The sequence below is a fragment of the Oncorhynchus clarkii genome, chromosome 21, assembly GCF_045791955.1.
Source record: "Oncorhynchus clarkii lewisi isolate Uvic-CL-2024 chromosome 21, UVic_Ocla_1.0, whole genome shotgun sequence".
NCBI lineage: Eukaryota > Metazoa > Chordata > Actinopteri > Salmoniformes > Salmonidae > Oncorhynchus > Oncorhynchus clarkii.
Window position 1 is genome coordinate 18119240 of NC_092167.1, and position 22732 is coordinate 18141971.

A 22732-nucleotide genomic window follows, 5' to 3' on the forward strand; every position below is an offset into this window, starting at 1 on the left:
CTTCACTCTTTTTGGTTCCAGGTAAAAGCCTTTTGGGTTCCAGGTAGAACCATTTTGGGTTCCATAAAGAACCCGTGTTCGTTCCAGGTAGAACCCTTTGGGGTTCTAGGAAAAAACGTTTTGGGATCCGTGTAGGTTATCGTATGGGGACAGCCGAAGATCCTGTTTTAGGTTCTATATAGCACCTTTTCCCCCCTAAGATTGAAGGCCAATCCATAATGTAGAAGTTCCTTCTCCTAGTCAAAACCAATCCCTTTTTCATCAGTTGCTAGGGTTGAGTCACCGTTTTCTCACATAAGGAGCCGTCTTAAGTCTGACGTAGACTCTTAATCCTCTCTTTGTCCCTGTCTTCCTCAATACCCTGTAGTTACAGATACACTTTGCCTTCCCTATCAGCCTCCATCCCCCCTTTTCCTTTCCCTCTTCTATCCTCCTCTCTGTGCTTCTATGATGTAGGCCTAGTTAGAATATTAAATAGGAAATGTGATAGCAGGAGCTAAAATAGGCTAATGAGCCAATGAAAAGTACAGCCATGGTGTACATCAGAGCAACACAAGGGTAACTCTCCCTCTCTCTGACAATGAAACTCTGGATACAATCCGAGTACAATCTGATATGTATTAATTATTAATAAGCAATATCTCTTCCCCCCCCCCATCCCCTTTCATTTATCTCTCACTTTCTGCCACCTCCCTCCTTTCTTCCTCCCCTCGTGCTCTTCAGATGTTCCTTGTGGCCCTATCATTTGCCTACTTTGCCAAGGCCTTGTCTGGCAGCTACATGAAGAGCACAATAACCCAGCTGGAGAGGCGCTTTGACATCCCCAGTTACCTAACAGGCGTCATCGACGGGAGCTTTGAGATAGGTAAGTAAGTGTCTGCGTCACAGGTCCCCATCCCCCATGTCCTCACCTCGTCCTCATCCCCAGGGCTATTTTGGGCTTCCATTCTATCCATGTTGTTGTGAAAGAGAAGAGATGTGAATGAATGAATGGGTCAGCAAGGCCTTCTAGGAAGTCATCAGGGCCTCATTTATCAAATGTGTGTGTGTGTGTGTGTGTGTGCACAAAAAAACTCTAAACCTTGTATGCTCCAGATTTCCCACAAAGGTTGGTATTTATCCATCTTGCGGGAAAGTGTGCGTATCTCCAAGTACAGCTCAGACCGTTTGTACGCACAACTTCTAGTGGTTGATCAGTTGTATTGCAAGCAAATATTGTTCTTATGGGGGAAAGGGTGTTTGATGCATGGGAATAATAAAAACATTATCATATGGGCCTAATGATAAAACAGATGCATTTGCTGTTGGTAAGAAGATCGCATAGCAGCATGTAGCTTAATATAATTATTTTACTTTTATTATATAAGCCTAAATCATCATCATATTGTAGGGCGTCTCTCCTTTTCTGACATGACTGGTTTATTCCCGCTACAGAACAAATATTAGACTACCATTTATCTATCGTTCATTCAATAGCGCACCATGCTCAAAAGGGTATATAGAACGGTAGCCTACTTAAAATATTTGACATTATGTGTAGGCCACAGTAATGCTGTGAGGTAAGAGGGCGACATCATAGTCTATTTAATCTCAGAGTCTATTCTAAGGCAAGAGATCTAAACACCATAATTTACTGATAAACAAGATATCGAACAACAATTTGTCTTTTGATTAGAAGTGTTGGCTGAAGAATGTACTTTTAAATTGTTTGAATAGACAATCAATCTTGCAGAATGTGCGGCCAGTGTTTGGCACTCGCTATAGGCGGCATGCATTTTTTTTGGTTTGAAAGTCACTGAAACACATTCTGCCTACACCTCTACAGAAATCTTATCAAACTTACCATTGTGCCTTCTTTGAGAAACTGTCAAATCAAAGTGTATTGGTTGCGTACACATATTTGCAGATGTTATCGCATGTGCAGTGAAATGCTTATGTTTCTAGCCCCCAAAAAACTAGAAATTAAGAAATATCAGATGAGCAATAAGTACTGCATTTTTTTTTTTACCATGCTGCCCTACACTCAGCTTGGCAACAAAAACAATAAGATCAGCTTGTGGCTTCCATCAATGTAATTGTCTGCCTAATTTCCAATCCCCCATATATTGTTTGGGTAATCTATATAAAATATATATTTTTTTAAATACAGTACCAGTCAAAAGTTTGGACACACCTACTCACTCCAGGGTTTTTCCTTATTTTTACTATTTAAAATAATAGTGAAGACATCAAAACTATGAAATAACACATATGGAATCATGTAGTAACCAAAAAAGTGTTGAACAAATACAAATATATTTTATATTTGAGATTCTTCAAAGTAACCATCCTTTGGCTTGATGACAGCTTTGCACACTCTTGGCATTCTCTCATCCAGCTTCATGAGGTAATCACCTGGAATGCATTTCAATTAACAGGTGCCCCTTGTTAAAAGTTAATTTGTGGAATTTCTTTCCTTCTTCTTGAGCCAATCAGTTGTGTTGTGACAAGGTAGGGTGGTATACAGAAAATAGCCCTATTTGGTAAAAGACCAAGTCCATATTATGGCAAGAACAGCTCAAATAAGGAAAGAGAAACGACAATCCATCATTACTTTAAGACATGAAGGTCAGTCAATCCGGAAAATGTCAGTCGCAAAAACCATCAAGCGGCTATGATGAAACTGGCTCTCATGAGGACCGCCACAGGAAAGGAAGACCTAGAGTTACCTCTGCTGCAGAAGATACGTTCATTCGAGTTACCAGCCTCAGAAATTGCAGCCGAAATAAATGCTTCACAGAGTTCAAGTATCATTCACATCTCAACTTCAACTGTGTGAATCAGGCCCTTCATGGTCGAATTGCTGCAAAGAAACCACTACTAAAAGACACCAATAATAAGAAGAGACTTGATTGGGACAAGAAACATGAGCAATGGACATTAGACTGGTGGAAATCTGTCCTTTGGTCTGATGAGTCCAAATTGGAGATTTTTGGTTCCAACCGCCGTGTCTTTCTGAGATGCAGAGTAGGTGAACAGATGATCTCCGCATGTGTGATTCCCAACATGAAGCATGGAGGAGGGGGTGTGATGGTGTGGAGGGTGCTTTGCTGGTGACACTCAGTGATTTATTTAGAATTCAAGGCACACTTAATCAGCATGGCTACCACAGCATTCTGCAGCCATCCCATCTGGTTTGCGCTTAGTGGGACTATCATTTATTTTTTGACAGGACAATGACCCAAAACACACCTCCAGGCTGTGTAAGGGATATTTGACCAAGAAGGAGAGTGATGGAGTGGTGCACAATCACCTGACCTCAACCCAATTGAGATGTTTTGGGATGAGTTGGACTGCAGAGTGAAGGAAAAGCAGCCAACAAGTTCTCAGCATATGTGGGAACTCCTTCAAGAGAGAATGCCAAGAGTGTGCAAAGCTGTCATCAAACCAAAGGATGGTTACTTTGAAGAATCTAACATCTAAAATATATTTGTATTGTTCAACACTTTTTTGGTTACTACATGATTCCATATGTGTTATGTCATAGTTTTGATGCCTTCACTATTATTCTAAAGAAAAACACTATATTTTACAATAGTTGTCTTTAGTTCATTTTTAGTCCCATCCTTCACCCTCAATCTATCTCAGAAGACCATCCAGTTTTGATTTCTATTTGCCATATATTTTCCAACTGTGCCGTTTCACAAAAGTTCGGAACCTATGTACATTTTACGGACAAAGTATATTTTACATTCGTTATCTTTTCCCACTCTTCCGCTCGCCTCGAGCCTTTCTGTGTAGAGTAGATGGAAACCAGGAGAAGCCTGCTGTAGGATTCGCTGTGTGCCTCTTGCCAATGGCTCCAATGCCCCCAACCACAGGGAGAGAGAAAAGTGCTGAAGCATCTCAGGAGAGCTCCATAGACTAGCCTCAAAGTCCTTTCTGTATTTAACCACTCTCTAATAGCAGGATGTACTCTGAGCAACAAACAAAGCAGTTATTCTAGTCCACACAGTATTCTAAATGGATGAAGGAAAAAATCAACACATTTACAGTCAGAGATCATCAGTTCAGGTGTTTTCAGCATAATAGCACAATCAAAACAGTTATTTTCCTTAAGCAGTATTTTAAACTAACGAAGGGGCACAATGACACTTCAACTATCTGGCATTTCCAAGTGCTAGGTTTGCCTTAGTCAGAGAACAGTTATTTCTGGAGTTCAGAAGTTTAGGCATTCTACAGCAGGTTTCTGAAGTGGTACTTCCCAAATCCAGCACCCTTGGAGAATAGCCTACTCACTCCTCTTAATAATGAGAGCGGCTGGAGGTCCTTAAGGAATGGACGTCATCCATCCATCCTTGAAAAACAACAATTGGTTCCATCATGAAATGGCTGCTTTTTGTTTACCTCATTAAAGTTTTTATTGCCCACCACTCTCCTCCACTACCCACATTTTCTCTCTCTCTCTCTCTCTCTCTCTCTCTCTCTCTCTCTCTCTCTCTCTCTCTCTCTCTCTCTCTCTCTCTCTCTCTCTCTCTCTCTCTCTCCCCCTCTGTTTCCCTCTCTCAACTTCCCCCCCTTTCTCACTCACTCACTCACTCACTCACTCACCCCCTCCCCCTCACTCTACACTCAACCCCCAACCCTCCTCTCTCTCTATCCAGGCCACGGCACAGTCATTCAATTGGCCCTTGGTCATTCGATTTGGAGGGTTCTTCTTTTCTTATGATTCAATTTGTAAGCATTACCAACAGAGTGAATGTGAAAATGGATTCCAAGTAGTCACCCTATAAGTAAAAGGAGGGCTGTGTTGGTTACATTGCCTACTTTGCCATTTTCTCTTTATTAAATGGGCCATAACTTTAAAACTAGCAGAGATCCAACTCTGGAACTTTGATATGCCCGTAGAGTACAGACCCCTTGACATTTTCCGCATTTTGTTATATTACAGCCTTATTCTAAAATTGATTAAATAGAAAAAAGATTAGTCAGGATCGAGGCAAAGGTGAACTGAGCAAAGTACAGAGAGATCCTTGATGAAAACCTGCTCAGGACCTCAGACTGGGGCGAAGGTTCACCTTCCAACAGGACAATGACCCTAAGCACACAGTCAAGACAATGCAGGAGTGGCTTCTGGACAAGTCTCTGAATGTCCTTGAGTGGCCCAGCCAGAGCCCTGACTTGAACCTGATTGAACATCTCTGGAGAGACCTGAAAATAGCTGTGCAGCAATGCTCCCCATTCAACCTGAAAGAACTTGAGAGGATATGCAGAGAAGAATGGGAGAAACTCCCCAAATACAGGCGTGCCAAGCTTGTAGTGTCATACCCAAGAAGAATCAATTCTGTAATCGCTGCCAAAGGTGTGTCAACAAAGTACTGAGTAAAAAATAGTTTTTGCTTTGTTATTATGGGGTATTGTGTGTAGTTTGATAAGGAAAAAGACAATTTAATACATTTTAGAATAAGGCTGTAACCTAACAAAATGTGGGAAAAGTCAATGGATCTGAATTCTTTCCAAATGCACTGTATATTATTTTCAACAATATATTGGAACATTTGCCGAATACATTTTTGTATATTGAAATCAGAATACTACTCATATTACAGAGCAAGCGGTAAAGCTTCACATGGCACCAATTTTTGCTTTGTAACATCTACAGTCTTAAGGGAGGCTAAAATGTCAGAAATATACCAACTTTGATTAATTATTTCTAAATTATGCTTTTAGATACAAATGTCAAATATATGTCAACAATGTCCTTTTTTTTGTCTCGGTTTCATGAGTAATCACTCTATAGTGGGAATTAGGAAACCAACGGTGCCACTATGTTGAAACTCACCATGACAACACACTTACATCAATGAGAGGAATTAGGCATTGTGATTGAGAATAAATTCAAGCAGACCATTGTGTCAGAGCTGGGGTCAGTTCCATGTCAACTCGACAATTCAAGAATCCATTCAGGAATGGAATCGAAATAGAGTTGTAAACAGAAAAACTCTTATGTGAAAATGCATTTTACTTTTCCAATTTGTGAATTGAATCTCGATTCATCAGATTTGTCAATTTGAGAATTGAAATGGCAACTTAGAACACACTAATTCTGTGTCTGTCTGTCCCCCTACCAGGTAACCTGTTGGTGATAGCATTCGTGAGTTACTTTGGTGCAAAGCTGCATCGGCCCAAGATCATAGCCATGGGCTGTGTACTGATGGCAGTGGGAACATTCATCATCGCTCTGCCACACTTCCTCATCGGACGGTGAGGTTTTACTGACTTTTAATTTGAAGGAGGATTAACTTACAATGCTTGGGTTTCCAGCTTCCTTTTCAAATCCAAATTTAGCAGATGTTATTGCAGGTGTAGCGATTTGCTTTTTTGAATGCACTGATACAGTAAGCTAAAGCTTATCTGGATATGTGTGTAAGTGCGGGCCTGTGCCTGTGCCTGTGCGCGTGTGTGTGTGTGTATTCTGTTCAGTGCATTCGGAAAGTATTCAGACGCAAGTATTCAGGATACACCTGAGCTCAGTTTCGAGTCTCATAGCAAAAGGTCTGAATACTATGTAAATGTGTTATTTCAGTCCCAAAAAATATTTACATTTGCAAAGATTTCTAAAAACCTGTTTTTGCTTTGTCATTATGGGATAATGTGTGTAGATTGATATACAAGGCTGTAAAATAACCACATTTGGGAAAAGTCAAGGGGTCTAAATACTTTCTGAATGCACTGTATTTCTGTGTGTTTGGACAAAGTCTGGTAAAGGACAGATATCACTGTGACTCTGTAGTGATATGTTAATATACTGAATTTTGCACATATCTTATATATTGTGTATCATCGTTTGTGAGATGAAGCATTGCTGTGTGTTATCATGCGTTCTCATTAGCTTGGCTTGGTCATGAACGTTTGATCAGTTTTATCAGATTTATCCCTCCCACAAGATGGGAACATGTGGAATCTTAAAGAATATATGCTGCACTGTATGGAGTCTCTTTTTACTGAATGCCAAGAGAAGTTTTACTATATGCAATTTTACAGCTGTGGGATGTTTTTCTGAAAAACACCTCAGTCGTCAATTGTTTGTATTTTACAGGTGAAGCCAAGAAAGCTTCTTCGTTAAGTATTGTGTGTAACATGATGCGCTTGAATGTATAAAACGGTGTTTCCTAAATGTTTCATTGCATATCCAAAGCACTCATGTTCTGCTTTGTCTCTGTCCTCTCTAACTGTATAACGTGGTGCTTTCTCCCCTCCCTTCGCTAAACAGTCGCATTGGTGTTTTGTACGCAGCTATAAGTTCGAAACGTCAATCCGATCGTCAGTGAATTCAACCAATAACCTCTCTCCATGTCCAGCGCGCCTGTTGTCACCCTCCTCGCAAGCTTCGGGTGACCCGCTTTCTGAGGCACCAAGCACAGGGACAGGTGTGTCTCACACACACACACACACACACACACACACACACACACACACACACACACACACACACACACAGACACAGACAAGCTCATGTGCATACATGCATTCAACCATGCAAACACAAACCAACGCACACACACATGTACTCATGGACACGCGCATTCACGTGCTCACACACACACACACACACACACACACACACACACACACACACACACACACACACACACACACACACACACACACACACAGACACAGTGCTGTATCTATTCTCTCTCTCCCCCTTCCCAGTAGGTTGTGAAGGAGAGTCCAACCTCTCCATGTGGATCTATGTGTTCCTGGGGAACGTCTTACGAGGGATCGGGGAGACTCCAGTGCAGCCCCTTGGGATCTCGTATATAGATGATTTCGCCAGGGAGGAAAATGCTGCATTTTACATTGGTAATAGACCCATTGGAAATGCAAACACATTTTAGATAATGTCACTATGCATGATTTGAAGTACAATATGTTAAGTCGATCCGACGGTCTGAATAAACTGCCTTTCATTCTGATTCATACACTAAGGGCCCGATTCAATCAGATACGCTTTAGCCAACATCCGGATAGCTGATGCTTAATACTGTGTGGGAGGTGGAACTCCATTAGAGCTGTCAAATCCACAAGTGGCTCCCAGCTTAACACGTAAAGCAGGCATTGTCATTGGCTGCACAGAGTCGCTCTGTCACGCCTGCTCCCGCTCCCCCTAGCTCCATGCTACCCATCATTATACGCATCTGTTACCATCATTACACACATCTGTTACTGTCATTACGCGCTGCTGTTACCGTCATTACGCGCTGCTGTTACCGTCATTACGCGCTGCTGTTACCGTCATTACACGCTGCTGTTACCGTCATTATGCGCTGCTGTTACCGTAATTACGCGCTGCTGTTACCGTCATTACGCTCTGCTGTTACCGTCATTACGCGCTGCTGTTACCGTCATTACACGCTGCTGTTACCGTCATTATGCGCTGCTGTTACCGTCATTACGCGCTGCTGTTACCGTCATTACGCGCTGCTGTTACCGTCATTACGCGCTGCTCTTACCGTCATTATGCGCTGCTGCACTCATTGGACCTGGACTCCCTCTCTTTGTTGATTGCCCCTGCATATACAGTTGAAGTCCGAACTTTACGTACACTTAGATTGGAGTCATTAAAACTCATTTTTCAACCAATCCACAAATTTCTTGTTAACCAACTATAGTTTTGGCAAGTCGGTTAGGACATCTACTTTGTGCATGACACAAGTAATTTTTGCAACAATTGTTTACAGACAGATTATTTCACTGAAATTCACTGTATCACAATTCCAGTGGGTCAGAAGTTTACATACACTAAGTTGACTGTGCCTTTAAACAGCTTGGAAAATTTCAGAAAATGATGTCATGGCTTTAGAAGCTTCTGATAGGCTAATTGACATAATTTGAGTCAATTGGAGGTGTATCTGTGGATGTATTTCAAGGCCTACCTTCAAACTCAGTGCCTCTTTGCTTGACATCACGGGAAAATCTAAAGAAATCAGCCAAGACCTCAGAAAAATAGTTGTAGACCTCCACAAGTCTGGTTCATCCTTGGGAGCAATTTCCAAACGCCTGAAGGTATCACATTAATCTGTACAAATAGTAGTACGCAAGTATAAACTCCATGGGACCACTCAGCCGTCATACTGCTCAGGAAGGAGACGTGTTCTGTCTCCTAGAGATGAACGTACTTTGGTGCGAAAAGTGCAAATCAAGCCCAGAACAACAGCGAAGAACCTTGTGAAGATGCTGGAGGAAACCTGTACAAAAATATCTATATTCACAGTAAAACGAGTCCTATATCGACATAACCTGAAAGGCCACTCCGCAAGGAAGAAGCCACTGCTCCAAAACCACCATAAAAAAGCCAGACTACAGTTTGCAACTGCACATGGAGACAAAGATCGTACTTTTTGGAGAAATGTTCTCTGGTCTGATGAAACAAAATCTAACTGTTTGGCCATAATGACCATTGTAGTGTTTGGAGGAAAAAGTGGGAGGCTTGCAAGCCATTTGTGGAAAAATGGCTTAAGGACAACAAAGTCAAGGTATTGGTGTGGCCATCACAAAGCCCTGACATCAATCCTATAGAACATTAGTGAGGTGACCTGAAAAAGCGTGTGTGAGCAAGGAGGCCTACAAACCTGACTCGGTTACACCAGCTCTGTCAGAAGGAATGGGCCAAAATTCACCCAACTTATTGTGGGATGCTTGTGGAAGGCTACACAAATTGTTTGACCCAAGTTCAACAATTTAATGGCAATGATACCAAATACTAATTGAGTGTATGTCAATTTTTGACCCACTGGGAATGTGATGAAAGAAATCAAAGCTGATATAAATAATTCTCTCTACTATTATTCTGACATTTCACATTCTTAAAATAAAGTGGTGATCCTAACTGACCTAAGACAGGGAATTTTTTTACTAGGATTAAATGTCAGGAATGGTGAAAAACTGAGTTTAAATGTATTTGGCTAAGGTGTATGTAAACCTCCGACTTCAACTGTATGTATTTTGTATTTTATAAGGATCCCCATTAGCTGTTGCAAAAGCAGCAGCTCCTCTTCCTGGGGTATACAAAACATGAAACATAATACAGAACATCGTTAGACAAGAACAGGTCAAAGACAGAACTACATACATAAAAAAAGCCACACAGCCTACATATCAATGCATACACACAAACTATCTAGGTCAAATAGAGGTGAGGCGTTGTGCCACAAGGTGTTGCTTTATCTGTTTTTTGAAACCAGGTTTGCTGTTTATTTGAGTAATATGAGATAGAAGGAAGTTTCATGCAATAAGGGCTCTGTATAATACTGTACATTTCCTTGAATTTGTTCTGGATCTGGGGACTATGAAAATACCCCTGGTGGCATGTCTGGTGGGATAAGTGTGTGTGTCAGAGCTGTGTGTAATTTGACTATGCAAAAATTTTGGATTTTCAACACATGAATGTTTCTTATAAAAAAGAAGAAGTGATGCAGTCAGTCTCTCCTCAACTCTTAGTCTACAGAGACTGGCATGCATAGTATTGATATTAGCCCTCTAATTACAATTAAGAGCAAAACGTTCCGCTCTGTTCTGGGCCAACTGCAGCTTAACTAGGTCTTTCCTTGCAGCACTGGACCACACGGACTGGACATTAATCAAGATTAGACAAAACTACAGCCTGCAGAACTTGCTTTTTGGAGTGTGGTGTCAAAAAAGCAGAGCATCTCTTTATTACGGCCAGACCTCTCCCCATCTTTACAACCATTGAATTTATATGTTTTGACCATGACAGTTTACAATCTAAGGTAACGCCAAGTAATTTAGTCTCCTCAACTTGTTCAACAGCCACACCATTCATTACCAGATTCAGCTGAGGTCTGGCACTTAAGGAATGATTTGTAGCAAATAAAATGCTCTTAGTTTTAGAGATGTTCAGAACCAGTTTATTACTGGCCACCCATTCCAAAACAGACTGCAACTCTTTGTTATGTGTTTTAGTGGCTTCATTAGCTGTGGATGCTGATGTGTATATGGTTGAATCATCATCATACATTGACACACATGCTTTGTTTAATGCCAGTGGCAGGTCATTGGTAAAAATAGAAAAGAGTAGAGTGCCTAGAGAGCTGCTCTGCGGTACACCACACTTTACATATTTGACATTAGAGATAACCTATTAGATAGATATCTCTGGATCCACGATATGGCAGAGGTTGAAAAGCCATAGCACTTAATTTAGGGCTAGGCATCTCGCTAGCGGGGCAACTTCCTGTGAAACTGGGGGGTGCGCAATTCATATAAATAATCATGAACATGATGGATATTAAACATTTAGGTACATATAAGTGTGATATATCGGTTGAAAGCTTAAATTTGTGTTAATCTAACTGCACTGTCCGATTTACAGTAGCTATTACAACGAAAACATGCAATTGTTTGAGGACGGCGCCCCATATCAAAATATTTTTCTAACGTCACAGGTTTCATAAATTCACAAATAGAGATTAAATATTCACTCACTTTTTGAAAATCTTCCTCTGATTTGTTATCCAAAGCGTCCCAGCTATAACATGTAGTGTTGTTTTGTTAGATAAAATCCTTCTTTATATCCCAAAAAGTCTGTTTAGCTGGCGCCATCGATTTAAGTAATCCACTCGTTCAACATGTAGCGAAAGGAATCCAAAAATCTCCCCCTAAACTTTGTTTCAACAAGTCAAAATACATTTCTATTTACTCCTCAGATACCCTAAAATGTAATCAAACTATAATATTTTTTTACGGAAGGAAGTATGTTCAATAGGAAACTGATTTTAGCAGGTGCGTCCTGTCTTCATGGCGCGCGCAAACATGAATTTCCAAGACTGTGTCCCTGATATTTCTTGTTAGTTTTTGAAGTTACAAGCCTGAAACCTTGAACATAGACTGCTAACACCCTGTGGAAGCCATAGGAATTGCATCCAGGGAGCTCATTTACAGTATTTTACTTGCCTTTCTTAGAGGATGGTCTCTCAAAAAAGAATCTGGTTGGTTTTTCTTTGGATTTTCTCCTACCATATCTATTGTGTTATATTCTCCTACATTATTTTAACATTCCTACAAACTAACTCCAACATATTTTCTTTCCAATGGTACCAATTATATGCATATCCTGGCTTCATTGCCTGAGCAACAGGCAGTTTACTTTGGGCACGTCATTCATGTGGAATTTTTTTTTTTTTTTAAAGGGGCCTAGCCCTAAGTTTTTTTTCAACAACAGGTTATGGTCAATAATATCAAAGGCTGCACTGAAATCAGCTCCCACAATCTTCTTATTATCAATTTCTTTCAACCAATCATCAGTCATTTGTGTCAGTGCAGTACACGTTGAGTGCCCTTCTCTAAAAGCATGCTGAAAGTCTGTTGTTGATTTGTTTACAGAGAAATAGCATTGTATTTGGTGAAACACAATTTTTTCCCAACAGTTTGCTAAGAGCTGGCAGCAGGCTTATAGGTCTGCTGTTTGAACCAGTCCGCTTTACCTATTTTGGATAGCAGAATTACTTTGGCTTCCTTCCATACCTGAGGACAAAGACTTTCCTCTAAACTCAGATTAAAAATATAACAGATAGGAGTGGCTATAGAGTCAGCTAGCATCCTCAGTAGCTTTCTCTCTTAAATTGTCAATGTCAGGAGGTTTGTCATTATTGATTGGTAAATCTTTCCACCTCTCTCATACTAACTTAACAAAATTCAAACTTGCACTGCTTTTCTTTCATTATTAGTTTTTTCATACATGAATATAATTGCTCACTGTTTGTTGTGGGCATTTCCTGCCTAAGTTTGCCCACTTTGTAAATGAAATAATAATTAAAATAATTGGCCACATCAATTGGTTTTGTGAAGAATAAGCCATCTGATTCGATGAAAGATGGAGTTGAATTTGTCTTTCTGCCCATAATTTCATTTAAAGTACTCCAAAGTTTTTTTTATATAATTCTTTATATAATTGATTTCGGCTTCATAATACAGTTTCTTCTTTTTGTTGAGTTTAGTCACATCACTTCTCAATTTGCAGTAAGTAAGCCAGTCAGATATACAGCTAGACTTATTAGCTACTCCTTTTGCCCCGTCTCTTTCAACCATACAGTGTTTCAATTCCTCATCAATTCCTGGAGCCTTAACAGCGCCTGGATGTTCCTCATTAATCACATTAGACCAACAACTATTTTTTACATCATCCACTTAAGAGTCACAGCAAAATCTTTTGCATGATCTCTTATACACTATTTTAGGTCCAGTTGTTGGAACCTTGGCTTTCCTGGATATAGCCACTATATTGTGATCACTGCATCCAATGGGTCGGATACAGCTTTAGAACAAAGATCTGTAGCATTAGTAAAAATGGGATCGATACATGTGGATGATCTTGTTCCTGTAGTGTTTGTAAACACCCTGGTAGGTTGATTAATAACCTGAACCAGATTACAGGCACTGGTTATACTAAGAAGCTTCCTCTTGAGCGGACAGCTTGATGAAAACCAGTCAATATGCAGGTCTCCAAGAAAGTAGACCTCTCTGTTTACTTCACATACACTATCAAGTGTTTCACACATATTATTTAGGAACTAACTGCTAGAACTTGGTGGCCTATAGCAACACCCCAAAAGAAAAGGCTTTAGATGTGCCAACTGAACCTGAAACCACAACACTTCAATAACACTTGACGTAAGATCTTCTCTAAGCATGACAGGGATATGGCTCTGAGAAATGGCTTATATATGGTTGTTATCTGATGTTAGCAAGTTATTGATTTCATGAACCTTATTTCTAAGGCTACATATATTAATATGGGCTATTTTCAGCCGTTTCCTGGGTAGCTTATCAGAGGTAGACATAATATTGAACAGAGCGGACAAAGCAAGAGAAAAAAAATGCATTCAGCAGTCCATTAATCAATCGGTTTGTGTGTGCTACGGGGTTGAGGCTACAAAGCCATAGGCTTGGCTCTCTCATCCCTTCCAGGCTTCTGGGAGGGAGGGTGGACAATGAGCCTGTCGTAGCGGATGTACGCAATGTCCCGACGCACTCTGGAAGCTTTCATGGCTGGGTTCAGTTCTTTCCTCTTCTGGCGCACAGTTTCAGGATAGTCCTCGTTGAGGAAGATATACGTTCCTCTCAAGTTCTTGGCTCTTTCCAGAACAGCTACCTTGTCCTTGAACCTCAGGAACTTGACCACTATCGGCCTGGGCCTATCACCTGGGCCGGTGGTGGGTTTTCCAGTCCTGTGGGCGCACTCCACCTCAATCGTCCTGTGGTCCATCTTCAATTTCTCAAAGATCATTTCCCTCACTTTGTCCTCAGGCTTCATCCAGGTCTCATGTGGAGATTCTGCAATTCCGTCCACAACCATGTTGTTTAGCCTTGATTGCCCCTCGAGATAGTCTGATTTATCTGTAGTTGTTATCATGGATTCACACACAGAACTGATGTCTTCTCTCAATGACTTACAGATTGCTGTCATCTTGCCATTCTCCTGTTTTCAACTCGTCGAGCTGACCCTGGGAGAACTGCAAACTCTTCTTTAGGTCCTGGACCTCTCTGGTCAGGTCGTCCATTCTTTTATTAGTAGAATCCACAAGTATTTGGACGAAACACTTGAAACTATTTTCTTGTTGTTGTAACAACTGCTAATAGGTCTCTTTTTTGTTTGTTTAAAATATCCTTCACGTGTGATAGAGAGACACCACTGGCACTGTCCTCAACGGTACTTGCGGCAGATTTGGTCTTTGTCATGGTAGCTAGCAACCATGACGGTCTATATTACCACACAGGACCTTCCGATCCAACGCTCTATATGTCTGCTCCTCTGTGTTGTTCCCTGTAGTAGCCTCGTTTGTTGTGTCGTGTTCATGTCCAGACGCTGTTCTTGTTCCGTTGTATGTCAGTCTATAATAAATGATTCACTCCTTGTACCTGCTTCTCATCTCCTGCGTTGGGCGCTACACGCTTGCATTAACAGAAATGCTATGCAGACATTTTTTGAAACACTGGAATGTGATCTCGATTAGGATAATAAAAAATTGTCATTATTTCATTGAATGATTTTTCAATTTGAGCGTAGTTATTTCTATATAGCCTACATTTTCTCCTTCTGAACTTCTAACACAAGTGGAGTGGGTGTGGCTTTGACAATGAGCGCAAGAGCAGCTAATCACTGATTTGACGGCTCTAACCACACCGCCATAACATCCTCTATGCGGGTATCTGCTATCACCGGTTAACGCTGGATCTGATTGAATCTACCTTGTTGTGATAGCATGAATGGACGAACGGTCCATATAAGCGGAAGCATCTCTTTGACCTTTTTAAAAATCACACAACAACTGTCTTATTGTTGACTTATGGAACTGTCTCTGGTTAGTATAATAAATCAATTGCTGTGTGTGTTCGTGCATGCGTGTGCGTCTTTCATATTTCAGGCTGCGTTCAGACCATAGCAGTCATTGGTCCTGTGTTTGGCTATTTACTGGGATCCCTGTGTGCCAAAATATATGTGGACATTGGATTTGTCAACATGGGTGAGTAACCGGAATCTACCGAGTATTCTGTCTAGGCCGCCTACACACTTTCGGACTAGTCAGTTCTCCAGTTTAGACAGCGACAGGGCATTCACCTCTGTTCTGTTACTACTAGACTAACAAACAGGGCTCTGAGTTAAGTTCATTGTCGTTCCTAGAGTGCACTCACTGACTGTGTTCAATAAGTGTTATATATGCGCATGCTTCTAGATTCTAGGTTATCGGGCTAAATTAACTAGTGTGCTCCAGAACACTGCTCAGTGACGTCAGCTACCTAATTTGAGTAACCAATTTGAAGCAGGAGAGATGGTTAAGATATGCACAAAAAGCAGCTGTGCTGTGCTTGTTATTCTCTCCAGTAAGACTTGTTGCTAGGAACGTTACTAGTGTACTCAGTTATTCTCATAATGTATTTTGTCCCCAACAGTCACAGCGCTCTCTCTGTGCTTGTCCTCCCTGTATAGAGAGTTCTCTTGTTATATGTATGTACTGACATGTATTTGTAACTGATAGATGGACACACACACTACATGTTAATGTTTTTAAATGTATGTAAATTGTAAAGTCTTTTGTCTGTAATGTATTTTTCGTTATTTCGAACCCCAGTAAGACTAGCTGTCACCCTTGGCATCGGCTAATGGGGATTGTAATAAATCAAATTCTGTGTCTCCCTTCGCTGTATAGAGAGTATCACCATAAGCCCCGGTGATGCTCGCTGGGTGGGGGCCTGGTGGTTAGGTTACCTTATTGCTGGGGTAATCACCCTGCTTTCAGCCATCCCCTTTTGGTTCCTGCCCCGTTCCCTGCCCATCCCGTCAGACCGAGGCCCAGCCCAGTGCACCCCGGAGTGTACTAGCTTCATCAAAGACCCCCCTCTCCTGGAGCATAAGTACCAAGCCGACGAGCCAGCTGGCTTTCTGGAGATGGCCAAAGGTATTTTGTTGAATGGGGATAAAGTTAAAATATTTTCTGGTTTAGATTGTGATTGGAGTTTAAAAAGGTTTTTCAAAGTCTGTTCAGGTAAAATTGTATATTAAATTCAGGTTGCTTTGGATGAAATGACCATAGTATGGAAAAAGGTAGACAAAAATGCCCATGACAACTGATGATGTTTTGTTGATGGTTTTTAATCTAGATTTCATACCAACGTTGAAAACCCTCCTGGGGAACCCAGTGTACTTCATCTACCTGTGTGTGACCATCGTTCAGCTGAACTCTCTCATCGGCATGGTAACCTACAAGCCCAAGTACATAGAGCAACATTACGGACAGTCCGCATCAAAAGCCAATTTCCTGATGGGTACGTAACGTTGGCCAATCATATAGCTTATATGGCTTGATCAGTGTTGGGGAACGTTACTTTTAAAAGTAACTTCTGCGTTACCAAAAACAAAAGGACCTCTGAAGATGCCTTGGTCATTCTTATAGGCCCAGTGCAGTCAAGAACATGTTTTTCCTGTGTTTTATATATGTTTTCACACTGAGGTTGGAATAATACTGTGAAATTGTGAAAATTATGATAATGCCATTTTAGTGTAAGAGCTGTTTGAAAAGAACACCTGAAATTTCTGCCTGTTTTGGTGGGATGGAGTTTTGGCCTGCCTGGTGACATCACCAGGCGGTAAAATAGTTAATAGACCAATAAGAAAGAGAGTTCCAAACCTCTGCCAAAACAAATCGTTTTCAGTTTTCCCCTCCCCGCTCAGACCACGCCCAGACAGTCTTAGGTAAATTCTTGCTTGAGAAATTGGTCTTTGCTAAGATTGTTTTTAATTAAAATAGTCAAAAAGAAACAAAACTATCAGAGTAAGGTACTTAATTGTTACCCAGACATGATTTGATATTGAGATAAAATATATGCGTTGGACCTTTAATGGTCTATCAGAATTAGCTTTATGCACACTACTTTAGAATGGCTTGACTCTGACGACTGATAGGCCTAGTGCAAGGGTAGGCAACTAAGCCACGGGACTATTTTTGCAGGAATGGATGATCGGGGGAACATTTTAATAAAAAAATGTCAACTTTATTTAACTAGGCAAGTCAGTAAAGAACAAATTTGTATTTACAATGACAGCTCTAGTCGGCTGGCCCTCGCTACATATTCGTCGCCAGACCCACTGGTTCCAGGGCCAGGTCATCTATAAGTCTATGCTAGGTAAAGCTCCACCTTATCTCAGCTCACTGGTCACGATAACAACACCCACCTATAGCACGCGCTCCAGCAGGTATATCTCACTGGTCATCCACAAAGCCAACACATACTTTGGCCGCCTTTCCTTACAGTTCTCTGCTGCCACTGACTGGAAGGAATTGCAAAAATCGCTGAAGCTGGAGACTTATATTTCCCTCACTAACTTTAAACATCAGCTATCTGAGAAGTTAACCGATCGCTGCAGCTGTATATAGTCCATATGTAAATAGCCCATCCAATCTACCTACCTCATCCCCATACTGTTTTTTTACTTTTCTGCTCTTTTGCACACCAGTATCACTACTTGCATATCATCTGCTCATCTATCACTCCAGTGTTAATCTGCTAAATTGTAATTACTTTGCTACTATGGCCTACGTATTGCCTTACCTCCTCACGCCATTTGCACACACTGTATATAGACTTTCTTTTTTCTATCGTGTTATTGACTGTACACTTGTTTATTCCATGTGTAACTCTGTGTTGTTGTTTGTGTCGCACTGCCATGCTTTATCTTGGCCATGTCTCAGTTGTAAATGAGAACTTGTTCTCAACTAGCTTACCTGGTTAAATAAAGGTGAAACAGGTGAAAAGGTGAGACAATCACTTTTTTTGGGGGGGGGGGGGGGGTACTTAAGAACAGATTAAATTAAACTCTGTTTTATCTGAATTCCTTGGGATTTGACAGTGTTTTTTTACCCCCAGAAAATCACTCACTGTAAGGTTTAGGCCTGCGGACCACATGTTGCCGATCCCTGGCATCCTGGCCCATTGGCTACCGTCAAAAATGTTTTCTATGTGTTTGATGCCATGCCATTTACATCCATTATTATGAGCTGTCCTCTCCTCAGCAGCCTCCACTGGTTTCCACATGTTGATGTATTACAGCCGAAATTCAAAGTGATTCAATAAAAACATTTCTCACCCATCTACACACAATACCCCATAATGACAAAGTGAAAACATGTTTTTAGAAAATGTTTCAAATGTATTGAAATGTAATAGAGAAATATCTAACCTACATACTGTAATTATTCACATCACTCAGTCAATACATGTTAGCATCACCTTTGGCAGTGATTACAGTTGTGAGTCTTTCTGGGTACGTCTCTAAGAGCTTTGCACATCTGGATTGTAGAATATTTGCACATTATTCTTTAAAAAATGTTTCAAGATCTTTTAAGTTGGTTGTTGATCATTGCTAGACAGCCATTTTCAAGTCTTACCAAAGATTTTCAAGACGATTTAAGTCAAAACTGTAACTAGACCACTCAGGAACCTTCAATGTCGTTTTAGTAAGCATCTCCAGTGTACATTTGGCCTTGTGTTTTAGGTTATTGTCCTGCTGAAAGGTGAATTTGTCTGCCAGTGTCTGTTGGAAAACAGACTGAACCAGGTTTTCCTCTAGGATTTTGCCTGTGCTTAGCTTTAGTCCATTTCTTTTAATCCTAAAAAACTCCCTAGTCCTTGCTGATGACATGCGTACGGTACCCACAACATGATGCAACCACCACCATGCTTAAAAATATGAAGAGTGATACTCAGTGATGTGATTTGCCCCAAACATAACACTTTGTATTCAGAACATAAAGTTCATTTCGTTGCCACATTATTTAGCGATTTGATTATTTGAACATTTTAATTCTGTACAGGCTTCCTTCTTTTCATTCTGTAATTTAGGTTAGTATTGTGAATTAGCTACAATGTTGTTGATCCATCCTCACTTTTCTCCTATCACAGCCATTAAACTCTAACTGTTTTAAAGTCAACATTGGCATCATGGTAAAATCCCTGAGCGGTTTCCTTCCTCTCCGGCAGCTGAGTTAGGAAAGACACCTGTATCTTTGTAGTGACTAGGTGCATTGATACAGGTGCATTGTAGTGACTAGGTGCATTTCTCCTTAACTTATTTAGGCTTGCCATAACAAAGGTGTTGAATACTTATTGAGTCAAGACATTTCTGCTTTTGATTTGAATTAGTTTCTAAAAAAAACACCTTCTTTGAAATGATGGGGTTTTGTGTGTTTGTGTGTTTGTGTGTGTGTGTGTGTGTGTGTGTGTGTGTGTGTGTGTGTCAATTACACAATCTCAATTGAATCCTTCTACGATTCAGGCTGTAACACAACGAAATGTGTAAAAAGTCAAGGGGTATGAATTCTTTGCGAAGGCACTGTATAAAACTAACTGGGCACAGCCCCTGAACAGGCAGTTAACCCACTGTTCCTAGGCCGTCATTGTAAATAAGAATTTGTTCTTAACTGACTTGCCTAGTTAAATAAAGGCCAAATATAAATAAAAGGAGAGCTCCAATACAAGTATAACTGGCTGTTTTATACACAGATACAAACTTGGCAGAGCGATATGAAAACACACAAGTTACACGAGCAATAGCCCTTTCCAAACATGCAATTTATGAACCACAACAACCAGATTGTCTAGATACCAACTAGTTGAATTATTTTCATAGAAGTTACAGGAGCGTTGCCTTTTCAAAAGGTTTTACAACATTCATGGTTTTGCACATTACAACATTCATGACTCAAAGTCAAAATAAAACAGCTGACCTTCAATCACACCTTGTTGATATATTTCACTGCTTTCCTCCAAAGTATCGATTTAACGTTATAACGCACAAGGAAAAAGTCTGAAGGTGCTTCTTGATATGTAAAGTGAAGTTCTTTGCAGCTGACAGGCTCTTAACCCCGAGGCAGAGTTAGCATTTTACTGTGACGTTCCTGTCCTTTTCCCCTACCAATTCAATGTAATGTGAATTCTTCCACGATGTAAAGGCTATAATTGTCTCTGCCATCTCACTAGCTAGAAACAAAACAAAAAAAGGAAATAATATTGTAAAAATAATGACTTGCTTATTTGAAAACGTAATTAAGTAACTGATTTAATTAAATAGAAAAATCTACCTTTTAAGTAACTCGTTACCACAGAAAAGTAATCGGAGTGCTCTAACCCATAACTTTGTAATGCCTTACCCCCAACACTGGCCTTGATTCATCTCCTGCATGAGCTTGTTCAATTTTCATGTGAAACTTAAAAGGACTCGCTTTATGCATAGAAAAGCACATGCATAGAAAAGCACATGCATACAGTATTGTTAATACTAGATCAAGCAGCAGGAGATCAAATGCGCTGTTTTATTGAGCTATACAATGTGTTATGATTCAACTCTCAAATGTGAATGCTGATCTAAATAGGCCTCATGTTACACTATTGACCTGACCATTGCATGTTGTGTATGAAAGGTAATGCAATATCTAGCATAACTACAGTAATAGAAGGGACAGATAGAATATGATATCTGCACATTGATGTATGAAATAGACCAAGAGCTTTGGTCTTTGAGTGGGAGTTGGACAGCGCTACTGTGTGTTCTCTCTACTGTCAACTATATCAAAGGCTGAGTCTCAGGCGGTATGGCCTGGTTCTACTCTGCTGTACTGTATGTATGGGGCTGTATTGGGTGGTGGAATAGCACTGGCATAAAAGGTCGACTTTTAGCTACTGTGATATGAAAGGTAGCAAAAGCTACAGTATGGTATTGTGTGAAAGTCTATGCCTGGTTTACATGGTGTTTCAGTCCCATTGAACCTATCGTCAAGACCTTAGTGCTGGCCTAAATCCTCCATGACTGGGAACTAAGAATATTTCTAAAGAATGAGACCCATGTCTTAATGTTTAGTGTGTGTGTGTTGTTTGTGTGTTTGTTCCAGGTACAATCAACATCCCTGCCGTGGCGTTGGGAATTTTCACTGGCGGCCTGCTCATGAAGAGGCTGAAGCTGAGCATCATGGGAGCAGCAAAGTTTGCGTTCGGCACCTCTCTGATAGGCTACTTCCTATCCCTCTTCTTCTTCGTCATGAGCTGCGAGAACGTCAAAGTGGCTGGGATCACGCTGCCCTACAACAGGTGGGGGATACACACACACACAGCTCTGGGTAGAAGTTGCCCTTAAGTACATACAGTATTTACCCTCTGTAAATGCTCTATTCCCAGCACCACAAACAGGTAACATGTTGGAGTGTGTATGCTAATAATTGCTCCTAGAGGACAGCATACCTCTAACACTGGAGAGATGTGGTCTAGAATAGCAAATCAGGGATTTCCCCCCCCTGGTTCTGTCAAGGCTGTTTGCTGCTAATGTCAATATCAGAACCGGCACTGAATTTGGTTGATAACATTCATTGAATCGGTAAACGTAACATGCAACAATTTAAGCGATTTTGCTGAGTTACAGTTCATATATGAAAATCAGTCAATTGAAATAAATTCATTAGGCCCTAATCTATGGATTTCACATGACTGGGCAGGGGCGCAGCCATAGGCCCACCCAATCAGAATGGGTTTTCCCCCACAAAAGGGATTTATTACAGACAGAAATACTCCTGTTTCATCAGCTGTCCGAGTGGCTGGTCTCAGACGATCCCACAGGTGAAGAAGCCAGATGTGGAGTTCTTGGGCTGGCGTGGTTACACATGGCCTGCGGTGATGAGGCGAGTTGGACATACTGCCAAATTCTCTCATTTATTTAACTAGGCAAGACCGTTAAGAACAAATTCTTATTTTCAATGACAGCCTAGGAGCAGTGGGTTAACTGCCTTGTTCAGGGGTAGAACAACATATTTTTTTCTCGTCAGCTCATGGATTCGATCTTGCAACATTTTGGTTACTAGTCCAACACTCTAACCACTAGGCTACCTGCCGCACCGAGGATGTGGTAGAGAAATTAACATTAGATCTCTATATTAGATCTCTGGCAACATCTTTGGTGGACATTCCTGCAGTCAGCATGCCCCCTCAAAACTTGAGGTCATCTGTGGCATTGTGTTGGGTGACAAAACTGCAAATTTTAGAGTGGCCTTTTATTATCCCTAGCACAAAGTGCATCTGTGTAATGATAATGCGGTTTAATCAGCTTCTTGATATGCCACACCTGTCAGGGGGGTGGACTATCTTGACAAATGATAAAATGCTTACAAATTTGTGCACAGCATTTGAGAAA

The 22732-nt window shown here is 40.8% G+C and overlaps 1 protein-coding gene across 1 annotated transcript in view; it reads left to right on the forward strand.

Moving 5' to 3' along the window:
• The window catches only part of LOC139379348 (solute carrier organic anion transporter family member 1C1-like), a 62503-nt gene that overhangs the window by 28410 nt on the left and 11361 nt on the right, over positions 1-22732 (forward strand). Inside the window, exons 3-10 of the mRNA XM_071122156.1 lie at positions 724-865; positions 6111-6243; positions 7276-7409; positions 7699-7845; positions 15426-15524; positions 16209-16457; positions 16660-16824; positions 21444-21639. Coding sequence (XP_070978257.1) covers positions 724-865; positions 6111-6243; positions 7276-7409; positions 7699-7845; positions 15426-15524; positions 16209-16457; positions 16660-16824; positions 21444-21639 — 1265 coding nt within the window. The remainder of the gene's footprint in view (positions 1-723; positions 866-6110; positions 6244-7275; positions 7410-7698; positions 7846-15425; positions 15525-16208; positions 16458-16659; positions 16825-21443; positions 21640-22732) is intronic.